At 50.6% G+C, this 22,612-nt stretch overlaps 1 protein-coding gene across 2 annotated transcripts in view; it reads left to right on the top strand.

Moving 5' to 3' along the window:
- Nucleotides 1-22,612, top strand: part of IRAK2 (interleukin 1 receptor associated kinase 2) — a 58,489-nt gene that overhangs the window by 10,119 nt on the left and 25,758 nt on the right. The window contains exons 1-2 of one of the 2 annotated variants that reach the window (XM_033437358.2): nt 15,347-16,745; nt 16,831-16,977. In XM_033437358.2, coding sequence (XP_033293249.1) covers nt 16,712-16,745; nt 16,831-16,977 — 181 coding nt within the window. In that variant the 5' untranslated portion in view covers nt 15,347-16,711. Of the gene's footprint in view, nt 1-15,346; nt 16,746-16,830; nt 16,978-22,612 lie in introns of those variants that run through there. The other variant, XM_004274827.4, reaches the window with a different exon arrangement.

Below are 22,612 nucleotides of genomic sequence, written 5' to 3'. Positions count from 1 at the left end.
TGGGATCTTCCCGGACCGGGGCACGAACCCGTGTCCCCTGCATCGGCAGGCGGACTCTCAACCACTGCGCCACCAGGGAAGCCCCAGAAAACCTTTCTTAATCTTAAAAAAATTTGAATGAAAGAGTTTACCATCCAACTAAGAAATTAGTAACGGTGGTCACCCCTGGGGAGAGGAATCGGGTGGCCAGGGAACCAGGTGTTGGAGAGAGACTTTATTGTCAGTCTTTTTACACCTTTTAAATTTTTGTTCTCTGTTCCAAAAATAAATAAATAGAAATTTAAAAATAGCTGTAGCATAAAAATTCAAGAAAGTCTACAGTAAAAATTATTTACGTCCTCATCCTGTTTCCCAATTTGGCCTCCCAAGAAGTAACCAGTAGTCACAATTTCTTATCCACCTTCCTAGAGATTTTCTAGGCAAATGTATATATGTGTCTACAACACTTTTTTATACAGATAGTAAGAGAACACCATGCACTCGGCTGTCCCCTTTATTTTCACCTAGCAGTCGATCTTGCAGATTGTTTCATACTGAGACATTCTTTCAACAGCCACATTGTATTCCTTTGACAGATGTACCATGATTTATTGATAGGTGTTCAGGTTGCTTCTAGCAGTTGCCTCCTGTGTACAGTGTTGGGATGTGCACCCCGTTTGCACACATGTGAATCTCGCATGGGGTGACTTTCCAATATTGGAATGGCTGGGTTGAAGGTTTGTGTATTTTAAGTTTTGATTGATATCAATACCAGTATTACCAAATTGTCCTCCTACAGGAGAATACAACCATGGTGGGAATGTATTTAGCAGGTAATAAATAATACCTCCCTACCTTGCAGGGTGTCTGTGCAATTGAAGAAATAGAACACGTCAAGGGCCTGGTGTTCAGCCAGTGCTCAGCAGAGGCAGGGGGATGAGGGGTCTGATTATCTCCACCTGGCCCCCCCCGCCATGTCCCCAAAGAGACCCCTTCAGTGTGGGACAGTGAGCCAGACTTCTCACAGGTACTCACTGAGCCCCTGGCCAGTGCCTGGTGCTGTCCGAGGTCCTGGAATACAGGTGGGCAAAGCGATAGGTCCTCTGCCCTCGTGGAGAGCATAGTCATGAGGAGACAGTCAGTAGACAGGAAAACAAGTAAAAATAAGGGGATGGAGTGACAAGGTAGGGGAGCCTTCTAGAACACGGTTGTCATGGAAGGCCAGTCTGAGGAGGTGAAGTTGGAGGAATGGAAAGAAGACAGCCATGTGAAGAGCTGGAGTAAGAAAGCCCAGGGGAGAGGGGACAAAGGCCCTTGTGCAAAGGCCTGGGGTGTTGCAGGAAGTAGCATAGAGCTGGTGTGGGAGGTAGAGAGCAGGGCATTCAGAGCCCCAGAGGCCTGTGGAAGACCCTGTAGGCCCTGGAGCTGTCCTGGCGGGGGTTCCTGAGCTGGGAATAACCTGGCTGAACCAACAGACCTCAGTTCAGCACCTGCCTGACTAAATCAGGGAGGGCTTCCAGGAGGAGGAGTGGGGGCTTAGAGACCTCCACCCTCAGAGATAAGTCAGGAGACACCAGGGTGGCCTTACAGGTGGAGACCTGCTCAGACCCATGCCACATTGGTTGGTTGGTGCGACCAATGCCTATCCTGTGTAGCTGCTTGCAGACCCCTGTCTGGCTTGTCTGCATCCCCAGAACCTGGCACGTGGTAGAACTGATTATGGAGTAGATGTGCCTTCACATACTTTTCATGTTTTGAGAGAATTAGTGGTAAACTCTTTTTTTTAAAATTTATTTTAAATTTATTTTATTTTTGGCTGCGTTGGGTCTTCGTTGCCGCGTGCAGGCTTTCTCTGGTTGTGGTGAGCGGGGGCTACTCTTCGTTGTGGTGCGCAGGCTTCTCGTTGCGGTGGCTTCTCTTGTTGCGGAGCCCAGGTTCTAGGTGCGTGGGTTTCAGTAGTTGTGGTGCACGGGCTCAGTAGTTGTGGCGCATGGGCTCTAGAGCACAGGCTCAGTAGTTGTGGCGCACAGGCTTAGTTGCTCCGCGACATGTGGGATCTTCCCGGACCAGGGCTCGAACCCATGTCCCCTGCATTGGCAGGTGGATTCTTAACCACTGCGCCACCAGGGAAGTCCAGTGATAAACTCTTAATGGGTTCAAAAAGAGGTGAGGAAATTCATGCCCACCCAAGGATGCCAGAGAGAGAGAGAGAGAGGGAGAGAGGGAGAGAAGGAGAGAGGGAGAGAGGTAGGTGTGGAGAGGGGGTGCTGCAGAGGGGGAGCGGGAAAGCCGCTGGGTCAGGTACAGTCAGAATGGAGGGACCAGGCCTCCTGCTCAGGCCACTTTGGGGAGGGGGACGCCGGTTTTGTCTCTGCAGGGCACTGGGATGCTGCAGGGGTGTCCCGAGGCCTGTGGGCAGAGACGTACTGGGGATTGAGACACAGGCCTCTCACTGGACACACCAGCTTGCCACTGACGTCAGAACCTGGCTGTTGACTAATCTCGAATATATTCTTAACGATTTGAGGTCAGCACACAACATAGTGCCAGATTCAGAGAAACATACTCATTGCAGCGTGACACTCTGAAGCTGACACTGACTGGGCACTTTCGAGGCACCAGGCGCTGAGCGTGGCTCCTCCCAGCAGCCCCTCGAGGTGGGCGATCTAAGGAGCCCCTTCTCCCCCTGAGGACACGGAGGTCAGGAACGGCTCAGAGCCTCCCCGAAGGGCACAGGTCCGGTCACACCCAGGCGCATTTGGATCAGAGCCCTCCTTCTTAGCTTTTCTCACGGGAACTTCACTGCACTCGGTGTTTGGGCTTCCAGGAAACAGTGATATTTGTCTGTCATCCTTTCTTCTTAGAACTTTACTCAGTTCCCTGTTTTCCGGTTCCAACCTCCTCTAACCTCTCAGGGCTGTGAGAGTCCACCTGTGTTCCCCAATCCTCTTTTCTCTGCTGCTTAGCCTTGCTGATTAAAATTGCCTGAGGAAGAGAGGTTCAAGCCTGTCTCTGCATCCACTTTTGTTTCGGGAGTTCGGTTGTGTTGTCACTATTGCCTTCAGTCCTCAGGCAAGACACTTCCCCTTTCTGTATCTTGGATTTTTTTTTGTTTGTTTTTCATTAGGGAGAAAAAGTGCCATAAATCTTGGTCACTTTTTGGAAGTGAATATAGAGGGCATGTGTGAAGCATATTAAGTTTCTGTTATTCCAACCGGTCAGTTTTCCCTTCCCTAATTGTAACATTAGTTAAACCTTAGTTTGCATTTACTTGCTGAAGATTGTTTATGAACTTGCTCGGTTGCCCACAGCAGTTTGAGAACCTGACTTCTGCCCACCACTTCTTAGAGAGCTTTAAGAATAAGTTTGAATAAAACAGAGCTTGAAAACCAGACACCAAAAGTCCCAGAGACAAAGTGTTGTCCTCAGAGACTTACGACTCCAGGTCGTAAGTATTTGCATGTAGCAGAGGCCTTCCATAGGTCGTAAGTATTTGCATGTAGCAGAGGCCTTCCATAGGTTGTATGTGAACCGGAAGGTGGAGTGTGGGGTTCCCAGGGGGCCACATGTGTGTCCAGTGTCTTGAAATCACGTGCTCTGGGGCTGCTAGTGCCATTGTACAGAGAGCTAGGTGTGTGGGTCTCTGTTCCTTGGTATCTTCTCAACCTTAATTGCCAAGACCATTATTGTTCGATTGTCAAACACTAAATGTTATAAGAATTAGAATAAATGAGTGTAGAAGGCTTACCATTCCTTCTTCTGGCAAATCTGCTCGCCAGTATCAACCATTTTGCTCTTTTAGCTGTTTCTTGGTGGCTTCCTGTATTAGCATCCCAGGTTCATTGCTGTTACTAAGGGTAGGCTGTAGTGACTTAAATGAGACAGACGTTTATTCCTCTCTCCTGTGACCGTCCAAGCTGCCCAGGGCTCATAGGGCAGCTGCCCAGTGTCAAGGACCAGTTTCTTTCGTTTTCATTGCTCTGCCGTCTGGGACAGCCGGCTCCCAGCTCCTACCTGAGACGGCTACTGTGTGCCTCCACACGTGCCTTCCAGCCTACAAGAAGGGCACGGTCCCCTGGAAGCTGCAACATAACCTCCCTTCCCAGGCCGTTGGCCAGGACTGGTCACATGATCACGCCTAGTTGCAGGGGAGGCTGGGAAATGTAATCTGTAGCTGGGAGCCTGTGTGCACAACTAAAGCGTCTGTTACTCTAGCAGAGGAGGGGATACATACTGGAGGGCCAGCTGTCTTCCTACAGCCCTCTGCTTTGGGCCACCCAAGTATCCACATGCACCCTTCCTCCCACGAGCAAAACGTGCTCACCCTTTCCCCAGGGGAGTGTCTTCTGGCAAGGGGAGTGGGTCCTTTGTTTGGTCCATCTGGCAGCCCCTTGTTCTTCTCAGTTGACCAGTGATCCTCAAAGTGTGTTCCCTGGACTTCTGAGCATCAGCATCCCCTGGGAGCTTGTTAGAAATGCAGGTTCTCAGGCCTGACCTCAGCTGCCGATTCAGAAACGCCAGGGGTGGAGTCCTGAGTCTCCCTCCAGGATATTCAGGTGCAGATAAAAGTTTAAGAACCGCTGACCCAGCACCTGGTTCTCTGACTACTGGCTCTGTCTTGGGGGGTGGGGTAGACATTGGGGGAGCATGCCTGCGGCCTCAGTGGAAGTGGGCACTGGAGAGGCTGCCCTTATGGGGGGGGGCTACACGGCTTTCACAGCCCACTTCCTGCTGGGGGAGGGGTTTGGGCACCTGGGAGGAGCTGTGGCGTCAAATAATGGCCGGCTTTTGTCACACCAGGACTGTGGCTTCTTTGGCGGTACAGGTCTCTCAAAATGCTGGAAGCTTCTGGTCTCTTGGCTTCTCATCAGCTCTCTGTGTGACAGCCACAGCTGATGATCTAGCCTAGGTAGCTTCATTCTTAACCCTGAAAGGTTGGTTCTTTCGCTTGGTGGCCTGTGAGCTCGGCCTGCCCCCCTCTCCTCCTAATGGAAGGTGCACGCCTGGAGCCTCCCCCGGGGCCACTGAAACAATAGCTTAGATGGGGCGGAAGCACTCTTATCTTGACTCTTGTTTCTGGGCTCTGTGTCTGGCAGAGAGCCCCTCCTGCAGTTCGTCAGTGGACTGAGAAAGGTGGAGTGGGGATTAGAATGGTTGGGGCCATGGTATCACCTCCTGCTGGGGCTGACCCTTCAGGGCCCCTGACAGGGGGGTTCTTGGTCAACTTGGATTGTCTACTACAGGCCAAGAGTCTTCCTTTTCATCTCTGCTTGAACACGGTCTGGCTCCAGTGGAGTTCTTCTCCCTCTGTTGGAGGTCCCTAAAAGAGAAGCAACGTGTACCAACATTCAGAGCATTTGCAGCTTCTCCCCTTAGAGTTATGGGTGCTCGTAGCACGTGGCCTGCCTTCCGAGGGTCACGGGTGACGGTTTTGCTTTGGTGTAAGCACAGTAATCAGCTTTCCAGTCTGCAATGTCTGGGTCCTTGCCACCTGGAGCATTATTATATTGATTTAGCTCCGGTAGGAAAGGCCAAAACAACACCAGGTTAAACTAAAAGAGGGTTTCTTTCCACTAGCGGCGTGTGTGTCGGCAACCCAAAGCTGATGGGGCGGATCCACAGTGTCAGGGATTCAAGCGTTTTTTCTACCTTATTCTGCTGCCCTGCGCATGTGGCTTCCACCTTGTGGTTTGAGGTACTCGCTCCGGCTGTTCCTCTCTTTTCCACATTCCGGGCAGCAGGAAGGGGAGGGGATTTTCTTTCCTTCTAAGGGTACAATCTGAAAGATGCGCTTTATCACTTCACAAAGTTCTATTAGCTAGAACCTAGTCACGTGACCACAATTAGCTGCAAAGGGAGTCTGGCAGTAGCTAAAAAATGTGGTTTTTAGCAGCCGTATGTCTAGCTAAAACTTCTAGAATATAGGAAGACAAGGGGAATGGCTATTCTCTACCACATTTGTACCATCTCTAAATAATGTGCTTCTCCTGTTCTTTTCATATATATCAATTTCTATATTATCCATTCACTTCCTAGACCAGGATTTGGCTGTACATACCTCCTCTCCCCCTTTGGCTCCTCTGTGGGTCTGTAGGTCGTTTTTCTAACCTTTAACGAATATCATTACATATATAATTATTTTTCCATGAGCTCTAGGCAGTGCCTCTTGGTGCGTCACTTTGTGAGGTGAAGCGTCGTTTACTCGCCCTTTCTTACCCTCCCCTCTCCACTTTCACCTCCCGACTTCTGGCAAAGACCCGTCATAAAGTGGTCTTCCATGGATGTCTTCACATCTCCAGGCTCTTCTGAGCCCACAGGGAAGAGCTGGGTCTTGGATGAAGCCCCAGTCTCTGGGTCAGGACAGGAAGAGGAATGCCACTTTTGCGTCCTGATTGAAAAATGTCTTTCTGTGATGGGGAAAGTACTGTGTGCATAGGACGTCCGCAGGGCGAGTCATGGTGCAGAGTAGCATTTCCCCAATCACATGCCCCAGATGTGTGCTCCAGCAAGTTACACCGTGCAGCTAGAGGCTTCATGAATCACTAACCTTGGGATATCTGTATGCTTTATCAGTGCCCCCTACCTTTGGGGAGTCACAATGCACACCCAACGTTTTAAGGCTCTGATAAGTTCTATAGCAAAGAAATCTATTTAGGTCAGTGTTTTCCATTTACATTTGACCACAGAGCCCCCTTTTCATTTGATACTTATTAATATTCCCATGGAACCAGTACACTGTGGGAATCACTGCTCTGGTACAATGGTGGCCATGGTGCGATTGCTGGGCATCCCAGGGGAGCCTCTTTATAGAGAGTCTGGGGGACCAGGGGCAGCATTTGCATGGCCAGGTCAGCATTCAACGTCAGGAGAGTCTGACCCTGGAGGCTAGGGCCAGCCATCACCCTGGGGCTTAAAACGTGAGAGTCCTACTCCTGAGGGGGACTTTTCCCGACCACCAGGCTTATTTAGGGAGAGGGCTGTGAGCCAGGCTCCAGGGTCTAGGTGCTGGCATCTGCGGGTCTCAGGAGCCGGAATCAAGGCAGAGGCCGATATATCAGAGCTGTGGCTTCCAGCCAGAGGCAGGTCGGCTGTCATCACGGCCACTGCGGCAGGCAGGGGACCTGATTAAACGGCACTGAGGCAGGCAGGGGACCTGAGCCTGCCGATGGCGGGGGTCCGATGGCTCTAACTCTGAGCATGGAGGCTCGAAACCAGGTGTGCCTGATTCGTGCGGTGACACTCTCCCTCGTTCATCCCCATAGAGAGTTAGATACACAAAATCTGGACAAGAGAGTCAGTAGTGAACTGAGACATGTATCAAGTGCCTGCTGTGTGCTAGGTGCCGGGGACGCAGCAGTGGAAATACAGACAAGGGCTCCGACCTCAAGGAGCTTACAGTTTAGTGTGGGAGACGGGCATGAACAGGATGATGGCATAGAGACGTGTACCCAACCACAGCAGGAGTGCTCAAAGGAGAAGTGTAGGTCGGGTGGGTAGGTAGGTAGGAGGGTAGGAGAGGAGAAGGTTTGATTTCATCTGGGGAAGCTTCCCCAAGGAGCTGAAACTTGAGCCTCCATTCAAAGGACTGGCGGGCCGACCACACAGGCGTATCCAGGCAGAGGGAACAGCACGTGCAAAGGCCCGGTGGTGGGAAGGAGCAATGCTTGGGTGTGGTCAGGTCTACTTTCATCAGGAGTGTAGGGAAGGTTTTCGAGGGCTTCTACCTGGGAGTACCCCCATTGCTCTGGCCACAGTGGGGAACAGGGGCCTGTGAGGTTCCAGGTGTCAACTGAGTAGGAAAGCAAGAAGCTTCTGGAACCTGAAGGGACTCCAAGGGAGGTGACCAAGGTTTCATCTTCCCATCTGCTGCTACTGTCTTCCTGGGAGTTTCTTTCAAGTTTCCCAGTTTTCACGCAGTCTCGTCTTGGTTGTGCAGCTTTCACAGTTTCTAACTTTTGGTTTGGCAGCTCAGCCAAAGTCATTTCCTTCCTGGAGCTGGGCTTTCACTGCGTGGGGAATTTCTATCTGCTGCCTAAAGTGAAATGGAAGAGAACACACCCTTTCTCTCGCAAAGAGGCTGAGCTGTTGCAAGGGCCAGACAGGGCTGGTGTGTGTTCTCCTGGAAGTTTTCCCAACATCCGCCCCTTTCCTACCACTAGGGGACAAAAAAGCGTGGGAAGAACTCAGACCCTGCGGCCCGTGGAGACTTGCCCCTGGGCGTGGCACTGCACAGGGCCAAGACCACCCCCCCGCCCCACCCCGCGCCAAAGTCCTGGTCAGGAGTCACTGTTATCTGAATGCTAGTCATAACTTGTATTTAGCACCTAATATGTGCCAGGCAAGTATCTTATCTCACAAAGCTCGCTATTCCCATTTTACAGATGAGGAAACTGAGGTGCAGGGATAAGTAACTTGCCCAAAGCCACACAGCAAGTAAGCAACCGGCTGGAAAGGGATGCAGGTCTGCGTGACCTTAACCCCTGCTGGGGGAGGTCACTAGATGGCATTAAGTCTCTGAAAAATAGGCGTAGACGTTGCCCTGTCTGCTTTTCTCGTAAGTGGGGGCGCTTCAGAACATGAGCGATGCGAGGCTCTTCGCACATCCTTGCTGAGGGGCTCAGGATGGTCTTCTGACTGTCCTTCTGTGTGTTCGTTATTCCACTGGAAAAGAGCGAGGCTTTAATCACTGCGGGTTTCTTGGGAGTAAATGTGAGCATGGACAGAGGGGCTTGTGTGTGGTGCCTCTAAACCAGCCCCCAGTTTTTCAGAGAGGACGGGTACGAGCTGGAGGGAGAGGAGCTGCGGTTTACTGAGCTCCCACTCTGTGCAATGTGGTCCTAAGCAGCTCCTCTGGGTTACGAGCTTTGGACACATGTCGAGGTTACCCATTAATCAGGATGGGCTACGTTATGTTGAGGTCACAGATAAACCCAGAAATCTCAGCTGTTCAACACAGCAAAGAATCAGTTTCTCCAAGTGCAGTGCTGGCTCCTGCCTTCTGGCACTCGGCAGGCCATCGGGAGTGCACGGCTTCCAGGGTCACTGTGGAGGGGAAGAGACAGATGGACGAGGCTCGCCAGCTCTTAATTGCTTTGTCCAGGAAGTGACAGTAGCATTTCCACTTAAAATCCATTGGCCAGAACCGGTTACGTGGCCCCAGCCTAACTGCAAGGGAGGCTGGAGTCTGAGAGGGAGCAAATAACTATTTGGTAAGCCCTGTCTCAGCTACTGGGTACCTCAGTTCAAGGGGGTTTGTTTTAAGGTTCTGCCTAACCATGGCCTACGAGATCTCACGTGGACTAACCCTTGCCCAGTTCTCTCACCTCATCTTGGCTACTTTCCGCCGCATTCATTCAGCTCAGCCGCTAGGGTCATCCTTCATTTGAGGAGATGCACCGAAGTGTTTTCTTCCTCAGGATTTTCGCATGTGCTATTCCTTCCCCTTAGAATGCGGGCCCCTCCCCAGCTCCCTTGCATTCTTCCCCTGGCTCATCCCTCTCATCTTCTGGGTTTCTGCTTAAATGGCACCTGCCCACAGAATCTGCCCTGGGCACCCCGTGTAAGTAAGTGTCAGGTGCCCCCCTCCCTTCCTCCAGTTTGTTGTCAGCATAGAACTCCTCCCTGTTTAAAATTAGGTATCTTTTAACTGTCATGTGAGTTTTGTTAAGTCAGAGCCCCCAGTCCCTAACACAGTGAATAAATGAATAAGGATGGATGAGTCATTTTAGCAGCCGGTGAGCAGGTCCAGTGGAGGAGCCGTGATAGGGCGATCAGGTCTTAAGACAAGGTCATGCCCTCTTATTTGCCTAACTTCCCGTCTAGCTTGAGTTGGGAGTTTTGACTGGTTTGTGTACGTGGACTTTGGATGCCCAGGAAGGTTGAGCCCAGGGATTGGGAGGGAAAGGAAAAGGAAAAGAGAGGGTCCAGAAAGCTCTTTTTGTCTTGATACGGCCAGCTGGCACCTAGGTTCTTTAGTTAGGGATGAATCACTTTCATTTGCTCTAGAAGGGATCTGTTTCAGCCACACGAGTCAGAATAAATACAAAGAATAAAAACAAATTTATAAATATTACGTCACTGTTTACTTTGAGGGCTGAGCAGAGTGTGGGCAATTCCAGACTGTGCTCACTGGGGAAAGACCTTGCCGGCAGCTGGAGTCCCCTCTGCTCAAGCATGTGGCTCCCGGATTTGCCACTGTGTTAAATGTTCCCAGGCTGCCAGCCGGCGAGGAGAACCCAGGCCCCTCTGCCAAGGGCCCAGCACACCTAAGCCTTTTGACCAAAGGAAGCGGGACCTCAGTAAACATGTAATGTAAACATGTAAATAAGAGAACTGTTTCAGGTTTCACTTTACGCAAGTATAAACTGGAGAGAGCAACTGGGCTTTCTCCCCAGAGGTGTCCTCTGAATTCAGTAGGCCACACCTATGGGAAAGCACTTAGGACAAAAAAAAAAAGCCTGACCTAGACTCAGGGGTGATGATCCTCATGATAGTAAATTACAACGGTAGCTTATAACTGTTGAGCACTTACTTATCTCATCATCTCTGGGGGTGTAGGGTACAGTTCCTCATCCCACTTGTCGGATGAGATTTGGAGCGTTTCCCTTGCCTGTGACCCTGGCTGCGGTGTGCATGGCGGGCTGGAAGCCCTGAGTTCATCTTTGGGCTCTTGTGCTCATTAGAGAGAGTGGGACATCCTGAAAATACAAAGCAGAGAGAAAAGGGAATCAGGCCCATCGTCCCCTGGGAACTGTGGAGAGAGCACAGAGAAATGCTTTTGCCCCCTTTCTCTGCCCCCTGGTGCCAGAAACTCAACCCTCATCACTCCGGGTTAAGCCAGTCGTTCTCAGCCTCACCTAGGGAACTTTCGAAAGCATCCAGGCTCTGATTTAATTGATCTGAGAACCAATGCATCAACCCCTTGGTGCCCACAGACACTGAAGCTGTTATTTCGAGCACTGGCATCCCCTCCCGTCCCTAGGGGCACTGGCAGGGAGAACTCCAAGCTGCCTGTCCTCCTGTGTGTGACCAGGGGCTGCCAACGACACAGCGGGCGGAAGCAGGTCTAGCTGGGCTTCTGTATTACTCATCCCTACGGCTACTGCACCTTCAAGGCCCTGCCACTGCCCACTGAGAGTCATGTGTCCATTAGAGGGTTTTTTTTTTCTTTTTTGTTTTTTTTGGCTGCGTTGGGTCTTCATTTTGGCGTGTGCGGGCTTTCTCTAGTTGCAGCCAGCGGGGGCTACTCTTTGTTGTGGTGTGCGCACTTCTCGTTGCAGTGGCTTCTCTTGTTGCGGAGCGTGGGCTCTAGGCTCGTGGGCTTCAGTAGTTGTGGCGCGTGGGCTCAGTAGTTGTGGCTCGCATGCTCTAGAGCTCAGGCTCAGTAGTTGTGGTACACGGGTTTAGTTGCTCCGCGGCAGGTGGGATCTTCCCGGACCAGGGATCGAACCCGTGTCCCCTGCCTTGGCAGGTGGATTCTTAACCACTGCACCACCAGGGAAGTCCCCATTAGAGGGTTTAAACTGTTGAATACAGCCATCCACCCCATTTGCTTCCTTCAGAGACCCTAAGTTGGGATCAGAGGTTCTTTTGGGTAGGGAGAGAGGACAGAGGACAGAGGATGACTACGTCACAGTTTGTGTCCTGGCCTTGGCCTTGGCCCAGCTGCTTTTTGTATCTGGTCCCACTGAGTCCTGGGACTGTTCTGGGACAGAGGGGTTATAATTATTCTGACTCCGCAGAAGATGCAAATGAAGCTCAGAGGGTTAAGAAATCTGTCCTTGCGCGTACAGCTAGGATTAGAAAGCCTGGCTCTGGAAACTTCCCCACACTTGCTCTCGCTTCTACTCTATGATCACAATTCCTATTTTTGGATCTCATGATCCTGCAGAATTAACTTTATGCATGGAATCTTTGTGAGATTCCAGCGGAAGAAAGAGTGCTGTCCTGGAAGCGTGAGGCTGTTCCCGTACATCAGTCATAGGAATAGATGACGTAACCAGCTTGCTTTTTGGTCCTGGCCTTGGCAGACCGGAAACTCACAGGAAACTCGTGAGATTTAAAGCTCGTCATGACCCTTCTTCATGAACATTTTGTCCTCCTTTGCTCCATCCTGCCCTCGATGTTCTATTTTTATTTCAACGGCACTCTGGTTTACGTACCGGCCCAAAGGAGTGGGTGTTGTATCCGCTCAGCTATCAGGGGTAAGCTTCCAGGCATTAAGGGCAGAAAAGCCACAGTTTCTCCCTCTTCTGGGTTTGCTGGTGGGAAAAGAGGCAGCAAAGGCCTGCCCTGCGCCTTCCAGCTAAGCTCGGGCCCTGGCAACCTAAGCGTCAAAATGAAGATGTGTCCTGTTTATGCCTCTTATTTATTGTCTGCATCTGAACACCCACAGAGGGCTGCAACGGGGGTTTCACAGGAAACTGAAGCTTGTCATCTGATTGTTACTGCAGGCCTGACGTTGGCCTCTGTGGCTGGGTGGGGCCCTCGTGTGTGACTAGGTGGGAGGGGGCGCTGCAGCAGAAATGCGCTGACAAGCTGTCTCAGGCTGGCACCCGCCGGTGCTGGTGCCCATGCCTCAGGGCTGTTCCCTCCTCGGGCGGGCATGTGCCCCAGTCCCACATGTTTGCATGGACCACGGTGCCAGCTGTAGGCCCCTGCCTGTCACTGCAGACTCACCTTAGGTTGAGAACATAATGAAGCCTTTTCTATCCCCTGTTGGTGGAGGCCAGGGAGGTCAGCCACAAATGGGTGGGTGGCTTCGGTATTCCTGCCACATAGGTCTTGATGGAGAGGCAAAGATCTGTGCAGAAAGGGAAAGAAATAAGGAATAGGACACTGAAGTTAGGTCAGGCCGGGACCATCACCTTCACTTCCATTTGTCTGATGATGAAACAGGCTCAGCTGGGCCTTGGATGGGGGGAAGTGCCGCTTATTCTGGGGATGCAGGCAGTTGGGGTGCAGGTGGCACCTTTAGAAGCTGATGCAGCCAGGAACACCTCCTACTGTGGTGGGCTGTCTGGGGTCCCCTTCACCAGCAGGCCCAGCCTGCCTGACGCGAGGGGAGCTGGGGCCACAGAGGAGTCACATCTGCCCTTGTGTCTCATACACATGTCATCATGAGGATGGCGTGGACACGGCCCTTTGAGGTACATGGGTAGGACCCCAACTGAGGCAGTTGGTGGAGGGAGGGTGCGTCAAGGGGCCGTCTCCCTGGGCCAGAGAGGGGAGGGCAGGGGGGAAGAGGGCTCAGAGTGGCATTGGGACCCCTTCCTCCTGGGGTCTTTGCTTCTGCCCTGGATCTTCTCACGAGTCAGCCTTCACTGCCAGTGACTCTCACCGGCAAAGTTGTCACTTTGCACGAGGGACGGTGTCACCCTGTGCCTGTGGAGAGCAGTGCATTACGTGAGCAGAGACGTGGGAATCTGTGAGTCCTGCCGGTAGGGCTGCCCTTGGGGAGGAGCCTCGCTTCTGGGATCCCAGTTTGGGCCAGAAGGACCTCTCCCTGAGGCGATTGGGTTGGGGGCGCGTGGTGCCTGAGGACCCCAAGTGGGGAGAAACGAAGTGTGTGTTCTCCGGGGTCCCCACAGGGCCCGTAAATCCTGCTCAGCCATTGGTTCTGGCAGGGGACCCCGCCTCCCTGAGCTTCCGTTTCCCTCTTTGCTACCCCTAGGGCTGGGGTGAGGACACACACAGTGAAGGTGTCAAGGGCACGTCCTAGACCATCAGTGGCAAAATCCAGGAGCGAGCGGGCCCTGCATCTGCTGCTCAACTGCTTTCGGGCTACTCACCCTCATCGGAAGGCTCCGTTCTCGTCCCTGTTCGAGCAAGCTTGCTTACTGACTTTTTTCTTAAGAAACAATTTACTGTGCAACTGATACATACATGATCATTGTTGAAAGATTCTGCCAAATGCAAATAACCCCCCCAACCCACAATTATACAGTCCTTGATAATCACACCATCCAGAAATGTTCACAGTTAGCATTTCCTGTATATTCTTCGGGTTCTTTTACACATATTTTACAAAGAAAAAAAACCTGGGTAACACATTATATATCCTCTTTCACTGTCAGTCAACAATATATTGGTGGTTGCCAGAGGTGGAGCGCGGGCCCAAAATGGGTGAAGAGGGTCAAAAGGGAGAACTTCCAGTTACAAGATAAATAAGTACAGGGGATGTAATGTGCGGCGTGGTGACTGGAGTTAACAATACTGTACTTCGCATAGTTGTAAGTTGCTAAGAGGGTAGACCTTAAAAGTTCTCATCACAAGAAAAAATTCGTAACTGTGTGGTGATGGATGTTAACTAGACTTACTGTGGTGATCATTTCACAGTACATACAAATATCAAATCATTATGATATATACCTGAAACTAATATAATGTTCTATGCCAATTATATCTCAATTAAAAAATATATTAACACCTCTCCATATCATGGATATCCACATACATCTTTTTAGTTACTGTTAAAGTGAAAAAAAACACCTCACACAAGTCAAAATATTTAAATGAATAAATTCATTTAAAGAGACAGAAGTAGAATGGTGGTTGCCAGGGGCTGGAGGAGTGGGGAGGGGGAGTTGGTGTTTAATGAGGGCAGAGTTTCAGTTTGGGAAGATGAAAAAGTTCTGGAGATGGATGGCGGTGGTGGCTGGACAGCGGCGTGAATGCGCGCAATGCCACTGAACTGTAGACTTTAAAATGATTAAGATGATACATTTCACGTTAAATGTATTTTACCGCAATGAAAAAAAACAAATACAGTAAAACAACAAAAAAGTGTACATGATGCGGGGTTGTGTTAAATGAAAACGGAAAGACTCCCGAACTACGCCCCTTACACCCGCTCTGGGCTGCTTAAGAGGTGACCCGGTATTTTAAAAATATGATCACAACACCACCCATGAAGTGCACATCTTTTGAGCTCATTGGTTAACATGTGCTAGCTCCCTTAGTCTCATGGAAGTTATCCAAAGCAAACACAGCTGGGAGGTGAGGGAGCTGGTGTCAGGTCAGAGCCTGGACTCTGAACCGCTAAGCTCTGCTACTTCTTTTAGAAGATGGTTCCATTTAAAAGAACAGTATGTCAGTAAAGGAAACATGGAAAAAGTCACCCACTATCCCCCATTCGGCCTTCTGGCCTTTCCTCACTTGCTCGTACCCTTTGTCCTGCTGTTCCTCAGTCGGGGCCCCCCTGCAGAGGGGAGTAGGGATGCTGAGGACAGTGGCCATGTGAGTGGTTCTGCCGGACCGGATGACAGGGAAACCAGCCCCAGGTTTGAATCCCATCAGCTGTTTGACTCGGGACAAACCATTTTACCCGTCTGAGCCTCAATATGCTAATAAAATGCAGAGAATTCTGTTAACCATCAGAGGTCGTCAGGAAAACCAAATAAATCTGCGTCGTGCTGTGCACACTGGAGTGCCGTTCGCTGAGGCGTTGCTGATATTGTTCTAGTCCCACAGCTCGGATTTGAGAAGCTTGGTCCCGTGCTTGGTCCCGTGGTGACGATCGGTTTTGTTGAGAGAGAGAGACACTGTTTACCTGTTGGAATAAATGCTCCTGGAGACTCAAAGGCTGGAAGCGTGTGTTTTGTCTCAGCCCCACCTGGTGCCCACGTGAGAGTGAGCGAGTGGGCTGGCCCTCCCTGGGCTTCAGTGCCCTCTGTGTTTTCGGTTCTCAAACATGGGTCCACCTCTGACCACCAGAGGGTGAAGGGCCTTGAATGCAGGGCTGTAGAATTTGGATTTGGTCTGGGAGGCAGTGGGGAGATAGGAGGGCTCACGTGAAGAGTGTGTGCCTTATCCTGCCAGTGGGGAGTCGTAAAGGCTTTAAGCAGGGAGGTGGTGAGGCCAGGTCTGTATTTTAGTAAGATGCAGCCTGGGGAGGGCTCTGGAGGCCACTGGAGCTGGAGGCCGGGACCATCCTGGAGAGAGAATGGCAGTGGTGGGGGGAAGGGAGAGGAAGCAGGTTCACTCGTAGCAGGCTCTGTGGAAGCTGGTGGAGACACACCCTCTGGCACCTTTGGGGTTTCCCAATGCAATGCAAAGAAGTGATTACTCTGGAAAAACAGGTGACCTCCACCCAGGCTCTTTGAGCCGGTCCTGCCTGACCAGGCTGTGTGATCTCAGACAAGCCACTTAAGCTGCTCAGGCCTCAGGGTCCTCATCTCCACCAGGCTGCAGCAAGGGACCTGGGGAGGATTGCTTGCGCTCAGAGCTGGGCCTGGCCGTGCATTGTGCAGTGTCGGCTGGCAGTTGACGTGGCTGCTATTTTCAGGCTTCCTGTGTCTAAAACAGGGAAGGATGCACATGTCTCCACTGCTCTTGGAAGGGGAAGCTGGAGGACTGCCAGTACTTTTATATTTAGGGGCTCGACTTAGGGACTCAGCCGGGTGGAGATCTTTGACTTCCCCATGTGTTCAGGGAACCGTGTGGTCTGCAGAGGCCTTGCATGTCTGCACTCTCATTCCCCGCTCCCAACAGCCCTGTGAGGGAGGCAAGCAGATGTTATCATGTTATCATGATGATCATCTCTCTGTTTCATAGGTGAGGAAACAAGCTCAGAGAAGGGAAGTGACTTGTCTAAGGTCACACAGCAGGTAGGACTGGAAGTAGGTGTGTCTGACAGAGTATCTCAGCTGGACCATTGTCGGGTCCAAGAGCTACACCTTACACATGGGGAGGCCGAGGCCCAGAGGGAAAAACAACTCTCGGGGGGCACATCATGAACTTGAGGCTGAGGCAAGACTCTGGTCAAGGTCTCTGATTTCTGGACCCAGCCTGTTGATGGCTAGCCCCCTTCATTGAATGATAATAGCTTTCTTTCTTCCCACCTCATTTCAGGGAAATCAGTTCCTGAAATCAAGTCTTCCATCCCAGACTTCTTGGATACGGTGAAGCCAGGAAAGCCTTTGGCAGCTTCTGTAAGAAACGCTGATGATGAACAAGAAACGGAGCAGCCCATGAGGCCAGCCACCTTTCCAGGCCCGGGTAATTTTAATTTAACTTAATTTTTTAATTTAAAGAAGATTTATTTAAGGAAATGTTTTATCTATACAGACATTTAGTTCAGCATATAATAGCAAAAAATTGGAAACAACAAATGTGGATGGCAAAATTAACCACAGATGGTGGTGACAATAAAATGCTGCTGGCAATGATGTAGGTCTGTATACATACATGGAAATATGCTCACGATATACTGAGTTTAAAAAGTTAAAATGTCAGACGACAAAAGGATATATACCGTCTATTACCTCTTTTTTTTTTTGGTTGCTCTGCACGGCATGTGGGATCTTAGTTACCCGACCAGGGATTGAACCCGTGACCCCTGCTGTGGAAACGTGGATTCCTAACCACTGGACCACAAGGGAATTCCCAGCGAGGTGTATTTTAATTGTTATTATTAATTTTTTTTTTTTGGGCTGTGCTGCACAGCTGGTGGGAATCTTAGTTCCCCAACCAGGGGTTGAACCTGTGACCCCTGCATTGGAAGCACGGAGTCTTAACCACTGGACCTCCAGGGAAGTTTCCCATTTTTGTAAAAAGAAAAAAACAAACTCAGTAACTGGGGGCTTTCTATGTGTCAGACACTGTTCTAAGCCCTTCAAGAAGTTGAGCTATTTAACCCTGAACTAACTGTATGAGTTTGGTATTGTTTTTCTCCCCATTTGACAGATGAGGAAAACGAAGCACAGAGAGGTTAAGCAGCCTGCCGAGGTCATATGCTCCGGAGCCCAGGTATTTTCCCTGTGGTTCCGCAAGCCCCCAGCACAGGCACCTGAGCCATGTGATTTGAACGCTTGTATCCTCAACCGCTGCACACACCCCTACCGCACAGCCTCTCGGCCCGCTTCAGCTTTGTCTCCACCCCCTTGTGCCCAGGGAAGGGCTGGGGGACAGTTTGCCAAACGATGGAAGGACTCAGCCAGCGGGTAACTTCCCGAGGGGTACCCGCTCCTGATGCCGTCCTCCCCACCTCTCCCCCGGAGCCCCGCCCGCCTTCTGCTCTCCCGCAGCCTCATGAGTGGAAAGAGACCCCAAATCCATGAAACCTCCCAAATCCGTTGACGTGGCTCCCAGAGCCAGGGTCAGCGTCGGCTGAGAGGCGCGTGCACGGGCTTTTGCATCGGGCGGACCCGTGTTTGAATCCAGCTCTGCCCTTCCAGCAGGAGAATGACTTAGCCTCTCTGCACCTCATTTTCTTCATCTATAAAATGCGCATAACAATAGAATAATAATTCCTAACCGCCTACGTCATCGTGTGTGGTTAGGAATCATACACCTTGGTGTTGCCACCACGTAGGTGCTCATTAAACGTTAGCCGATATTAGGAACATTCCAGGCACCCCAGATACGTTGCGTCTGGAAAGTTAATCCTAGACCAAGGAGTCTAAATCATTTCCTGTGGCTAAAGAGTTTAAAAAAAAAAACAAAAGAGCAGAACTTTGATCGGCAATTAAAGATAAGGGGAAATGGTCCTAAAGCTAATAGGATACTGATCGATGGCCAACGGGAAAGATAATAATAAAATAGGGAAATTCTAGGGGAGTGCTGGTGGAGCTGGAGGAGGTTACTGGTATAGCAGCTTCTTCAGAGGTTCCTTATTTAGGCTGCCGTGAAAACAAGCATCATTATGTCTCCGCCAGACTTTGCACCCTCCGCTTTCTTGCATGGCACTTGGGAGGACATGTGCCCAGACAGGTCAGGACAATAAATAGAGTCTGTAGACAGAGACAGGAAGTTGACTGTCTATCTTTGCCCAAACTAAAAATAAGGGCATCATCATTAATTTCATCAGATAACCCAAAGCCAGTCTTTTCTTGGGAAAACCCAAGGTTCCATTGGGCCCAGAGTTCCAGCTGAGTATCTCGTAGGAGTGGAGAACGTGGAGGCAGAGGTGGCTGGGGAGGAGGGCACACACAGGGAGGAATGGTGCCGCCTGTCACTGAATCAGCCAGACCACCCAGGGAGGGGGCTCTTGATAGCTGGGGAAGGAGACATAGCCTGCCAGAGCTCCATGGCTGAGCAAGCGGTGGGACTGGGATTCAGCTCAGGTGAATTGTTCCAGAGCCCACATCCTAACCTCTGTAGTGGGGAGAGACATGGAGAAGGAAAATACACGAGCAGATGAGCCATGGACAGGTTCTAAGCACCTCCTTAAACAGATTCTCAAAGCTAGATTTCAGATAAAAGGGCTCTGGGGCTTCCCTGGTGGCACAGTGGTTGGGAGTCTGCCTGCCGATGCAGGGGGACACGGTTTCGTGCCCCGGCCTGGGAAGAATCCCACATGCCGCGGAGCGGCTGGGCCCGTGAGCCATGGCCGCTGAGCCTGCGCGTCCGGAGTCTGTGCTCTGCAACGGAAGAGGCCACAGCAGTGAGAGGCCCACGTACCGCAAAAACAAAAACAAAAACAGATAAAAGGGCTCTGAGTGGCTGAAATAACTGTTGCAAAGCCTTACCTATGGGAGAGGCCATCGTCTGTCCATCAGAATTGATTTAATCTACACATAGTTTTACCAGCCTTGGTACCCCACATATACCAGAGACTGATCTTTGTGCTTTATGTCATGTCTTTTAATCTGGACAAGAACTCTACAAAGAATGGACTATTTCTGTGTTTTGGGGTTTTTTTTCTACATCTGAGAAAGCTAAAGAAAGGAAGCACAACCCACCCAAGGTCAAATCTTTAGTAATGACAGAGCCAGGACTTGAGCTCAGTTCTGTCTGCTACCAAGAAAGAGATGGGGAAGCTGTAGAGGCCGACCCACTGCCAGCCACAGGGCAGGAGCCAGAAAACCCCGAATGAGATGCAGAAACATTGCGTGCTCTTTGTTCCTGCCTGCAGTGACGCAACTCAGCATTCTGCTTGAGAAAGCAAACGTTCTAGAAAGATTTCTGTGGGAAATGGCACCGTGAAGGGTTAACTCTTAGTGTTTTGGAAATGACATTTGTGTAGACCACTGTCTTCCCTGGCCCAGGCCTTCCATGAGTGGAAGCAAGGGCTAGTTCTTATCTGATTTCTCAGCCTTGCGGTATTGGTTCCAATTCCACTCCCTCCCCCCGCCCCCCGCTCCCCCTACGCAAACCACAGGGATAAATAGACTCAACCACCCCTAGTAGCCCTCCTGTGTCACAAGAGCAGACCTCAGCGATCCCCGCACACTGAGACGCCTGGTGCAGCCCCCAGAGCAAACCCCAGGCATCGATCAGACCAGAGAATCATGGCTGTGTGAGGCTAGTGCTGACCTTGGCCTCGCTGGGCAGTGGGAGAGGATGAGGGACCGTGTGTGCAGCCTGCTCTGAGGTCAGCCCTGGGGCGGGGAGAGCAGATAGAGCAGAACTCCAGGAAAGAGGCAGGAGGGAAGTCAAGTTGGCCTGGAACAGCAGTTCCCAGAGTGTAGAGTGTCTGTCCCCAGTGGTACATGGAACACGGGTGTTAGGCAGAGAATATATCACATGCACAAAACCTAGGGATTTCAAGGCTGAATATGTAATACGTGAACTGGAGTGGATTGAAAGAAAACATCAAGTAACTCACTGTGGAGCAGGACAGACACACGGCCCACACCTAGGAGATGGATGACTGTGACCACAGTTTGGGTGACTCAGGCCAAGGGTATTGAGCTGAGCCCAAGAGAAGGCAGGGCAAGGGCAGAGGCCTCCACCACTGGAGCAGCAGTGGCCAGGAGCCTTACTGCAAGGCAGTCTCCCCTCCACACCCAGTCACCAGGGGTGGGGAGTCGGGGTGGGAGCAGCCTCGGGAAGCACGGCCTGGGTGCATGCGGACGCGCGGACGGATTTAAGTGAACGGCTGGGCTCTGGTCAGTTACAGGGCTGCCAGCTGGTCTGTAGCACGTTGCTGGTTTTAGTTATTTTGTTTTTTATTTTACCTTTTTATTTTTTTAATTGAAGTATAGTTGATTTACAATGTTGTGTTGGTTTTAGGTATACAGCAAAGTGATTCAGTTATATATATATATATTCTTTTTCAGATTCTTTTCCCTACAGGTTATTACAAAATATTGAGTATAGTTCCCTGGACTCTACAGTAGATCCTTGTTGGTTATCTATTTTATATATAGTAGGGTGTATCTGTTAATCCCAACTCCTAATTTATCTCCCCCTCACCCTTTCCCCTTTGGTAACCGTAAGTTTGTTTTCTATGTCTGTGGGTCTATTGCTGTTTTGTATGTAAGTTCATTTGTATCACTTTTTTTAGATTCTACATGTAAGTGATATATGCTATTTGTCTGCCTGGCTTACTTCACTTAGTATGATAATCTCTAGGTCCATTCGTGTTGCTGCAAATGGCATTATGTCAATTTTTTTTTTATGGCTGAGTAATATTCTGCTGTATAAATATGCCACATCTTCTTTATCCATTTATTCTGGTTTTATTTTTTCCTTTTTTTTTGCCAAAGGTTTAATTCCCGTGTCTGAGCTATAGCTCTTACCCTGAAGCTCAGTTTATATATTTAAAAAATGTTTTTGGCTGCGTTGGGTCTTTGTTGCTGTGTGCGGGCTTTTCTCTAATTGCGCCAGCGGGGGCTACTCTTCGTTGCGGTGCACAGGCTTCTCATTGCGGTGGCTTCTCTTGTTGCGGAGCTCTGGGCTCTAGGCACGCGGGCTTCAGTAGTTGCGGCATGTGGGCTCAGTAGTTGTGGCGCACGGGTTTAGTTGCTACGTGGTATATGGGATCTTCCTGGATCAGGGATCGAACCCATCAGGGATCGAACCCATGTCCCCCTGCATTGACAGGTGGATTCTTAACCACTGCGCCACCGGGGAAGTCCAAAGGTCAGTTTAAGTTGTAGTGCACTGAGAGACAAAGAGGGTGTGTGTGAATGTGTGTGCGCACCTGTGTATTTTGGGGAGGGGTGTTTGTTGTTAGTACCCCGTTCTGGGGGTTGCTGGTGCAGTGTGGGTGTACCAGCACGGTACCTTCTCAAGTGTAGTCCTTTCAAATATCGCCAATGCTGGAAAATGTGAAAAAAAGAAAACAAACAAACAAACAAAAGACTCTAGAAGCAGCAGACAATGCAGGGAGAGAGGCTTAGGGGGGCCCCTCCTCTGAGAGGATGAAAGAGCCTCAGGCTTTCTGTCAGGTGAGTTTTGTTTTCTCAGCTGCCTTGGTTAGTAGTTTTGGAAGGCTGATGCTAGCTTCACCATGGTGCTGTTTTCAGTATTCTGAGTTAACGTTTTCTATGGTCAAAGGTCCACATTAATCACTCCTTTCTTGATGAGGTAAGCCAGAAATACTTGAAACAGGTGGATTTGGCCAGCAACCCTTGGGTCAAAGTCAGTTTCCCTTGGAAGGGCCGGCCCCCTGTTACTCAGAGGCCAGCCCTGCAGTAGGGCCACTTGGGTGTTTCCAACGGTGACATCTGAAGCTTCAGGCTGCTGGTCAGGTCCACTTTCATGTGGGTCAGCTACGTGGCCTGTCTTGTTCCCGGCCTGCACCTGCTCTGACCTGCAGACCCCAGACTGCCCCATTAGCCTTCAGATTAATCTTCACGTGGTGCCTGGTGAGGACACGTCAGCCTCTTTAACCTGACTTTCCCTGACCCTGAACTACTCTTCAAGCCGCACCTCTCTTGTGAATCTTCCACATTCACTAAGGGAT

This window comes from Orcinus orca, chromosome 10, assembly GCF_937001465.1.
Source record: "Orcinus orca chromosome 10, mOrcOrc1.1, whole genome shotgun sequence".
Lineage (NCBI taxonomy): Eukaryota > Metazoa > Chordata > Mammalia > Artiodactyla > Delphinidae > Orcinus > Orcinus orca.
Note: the sequence above shows the minus strand (reverse complement) of the source record. Positions and strands in the feature narration are given on the sequence as shown.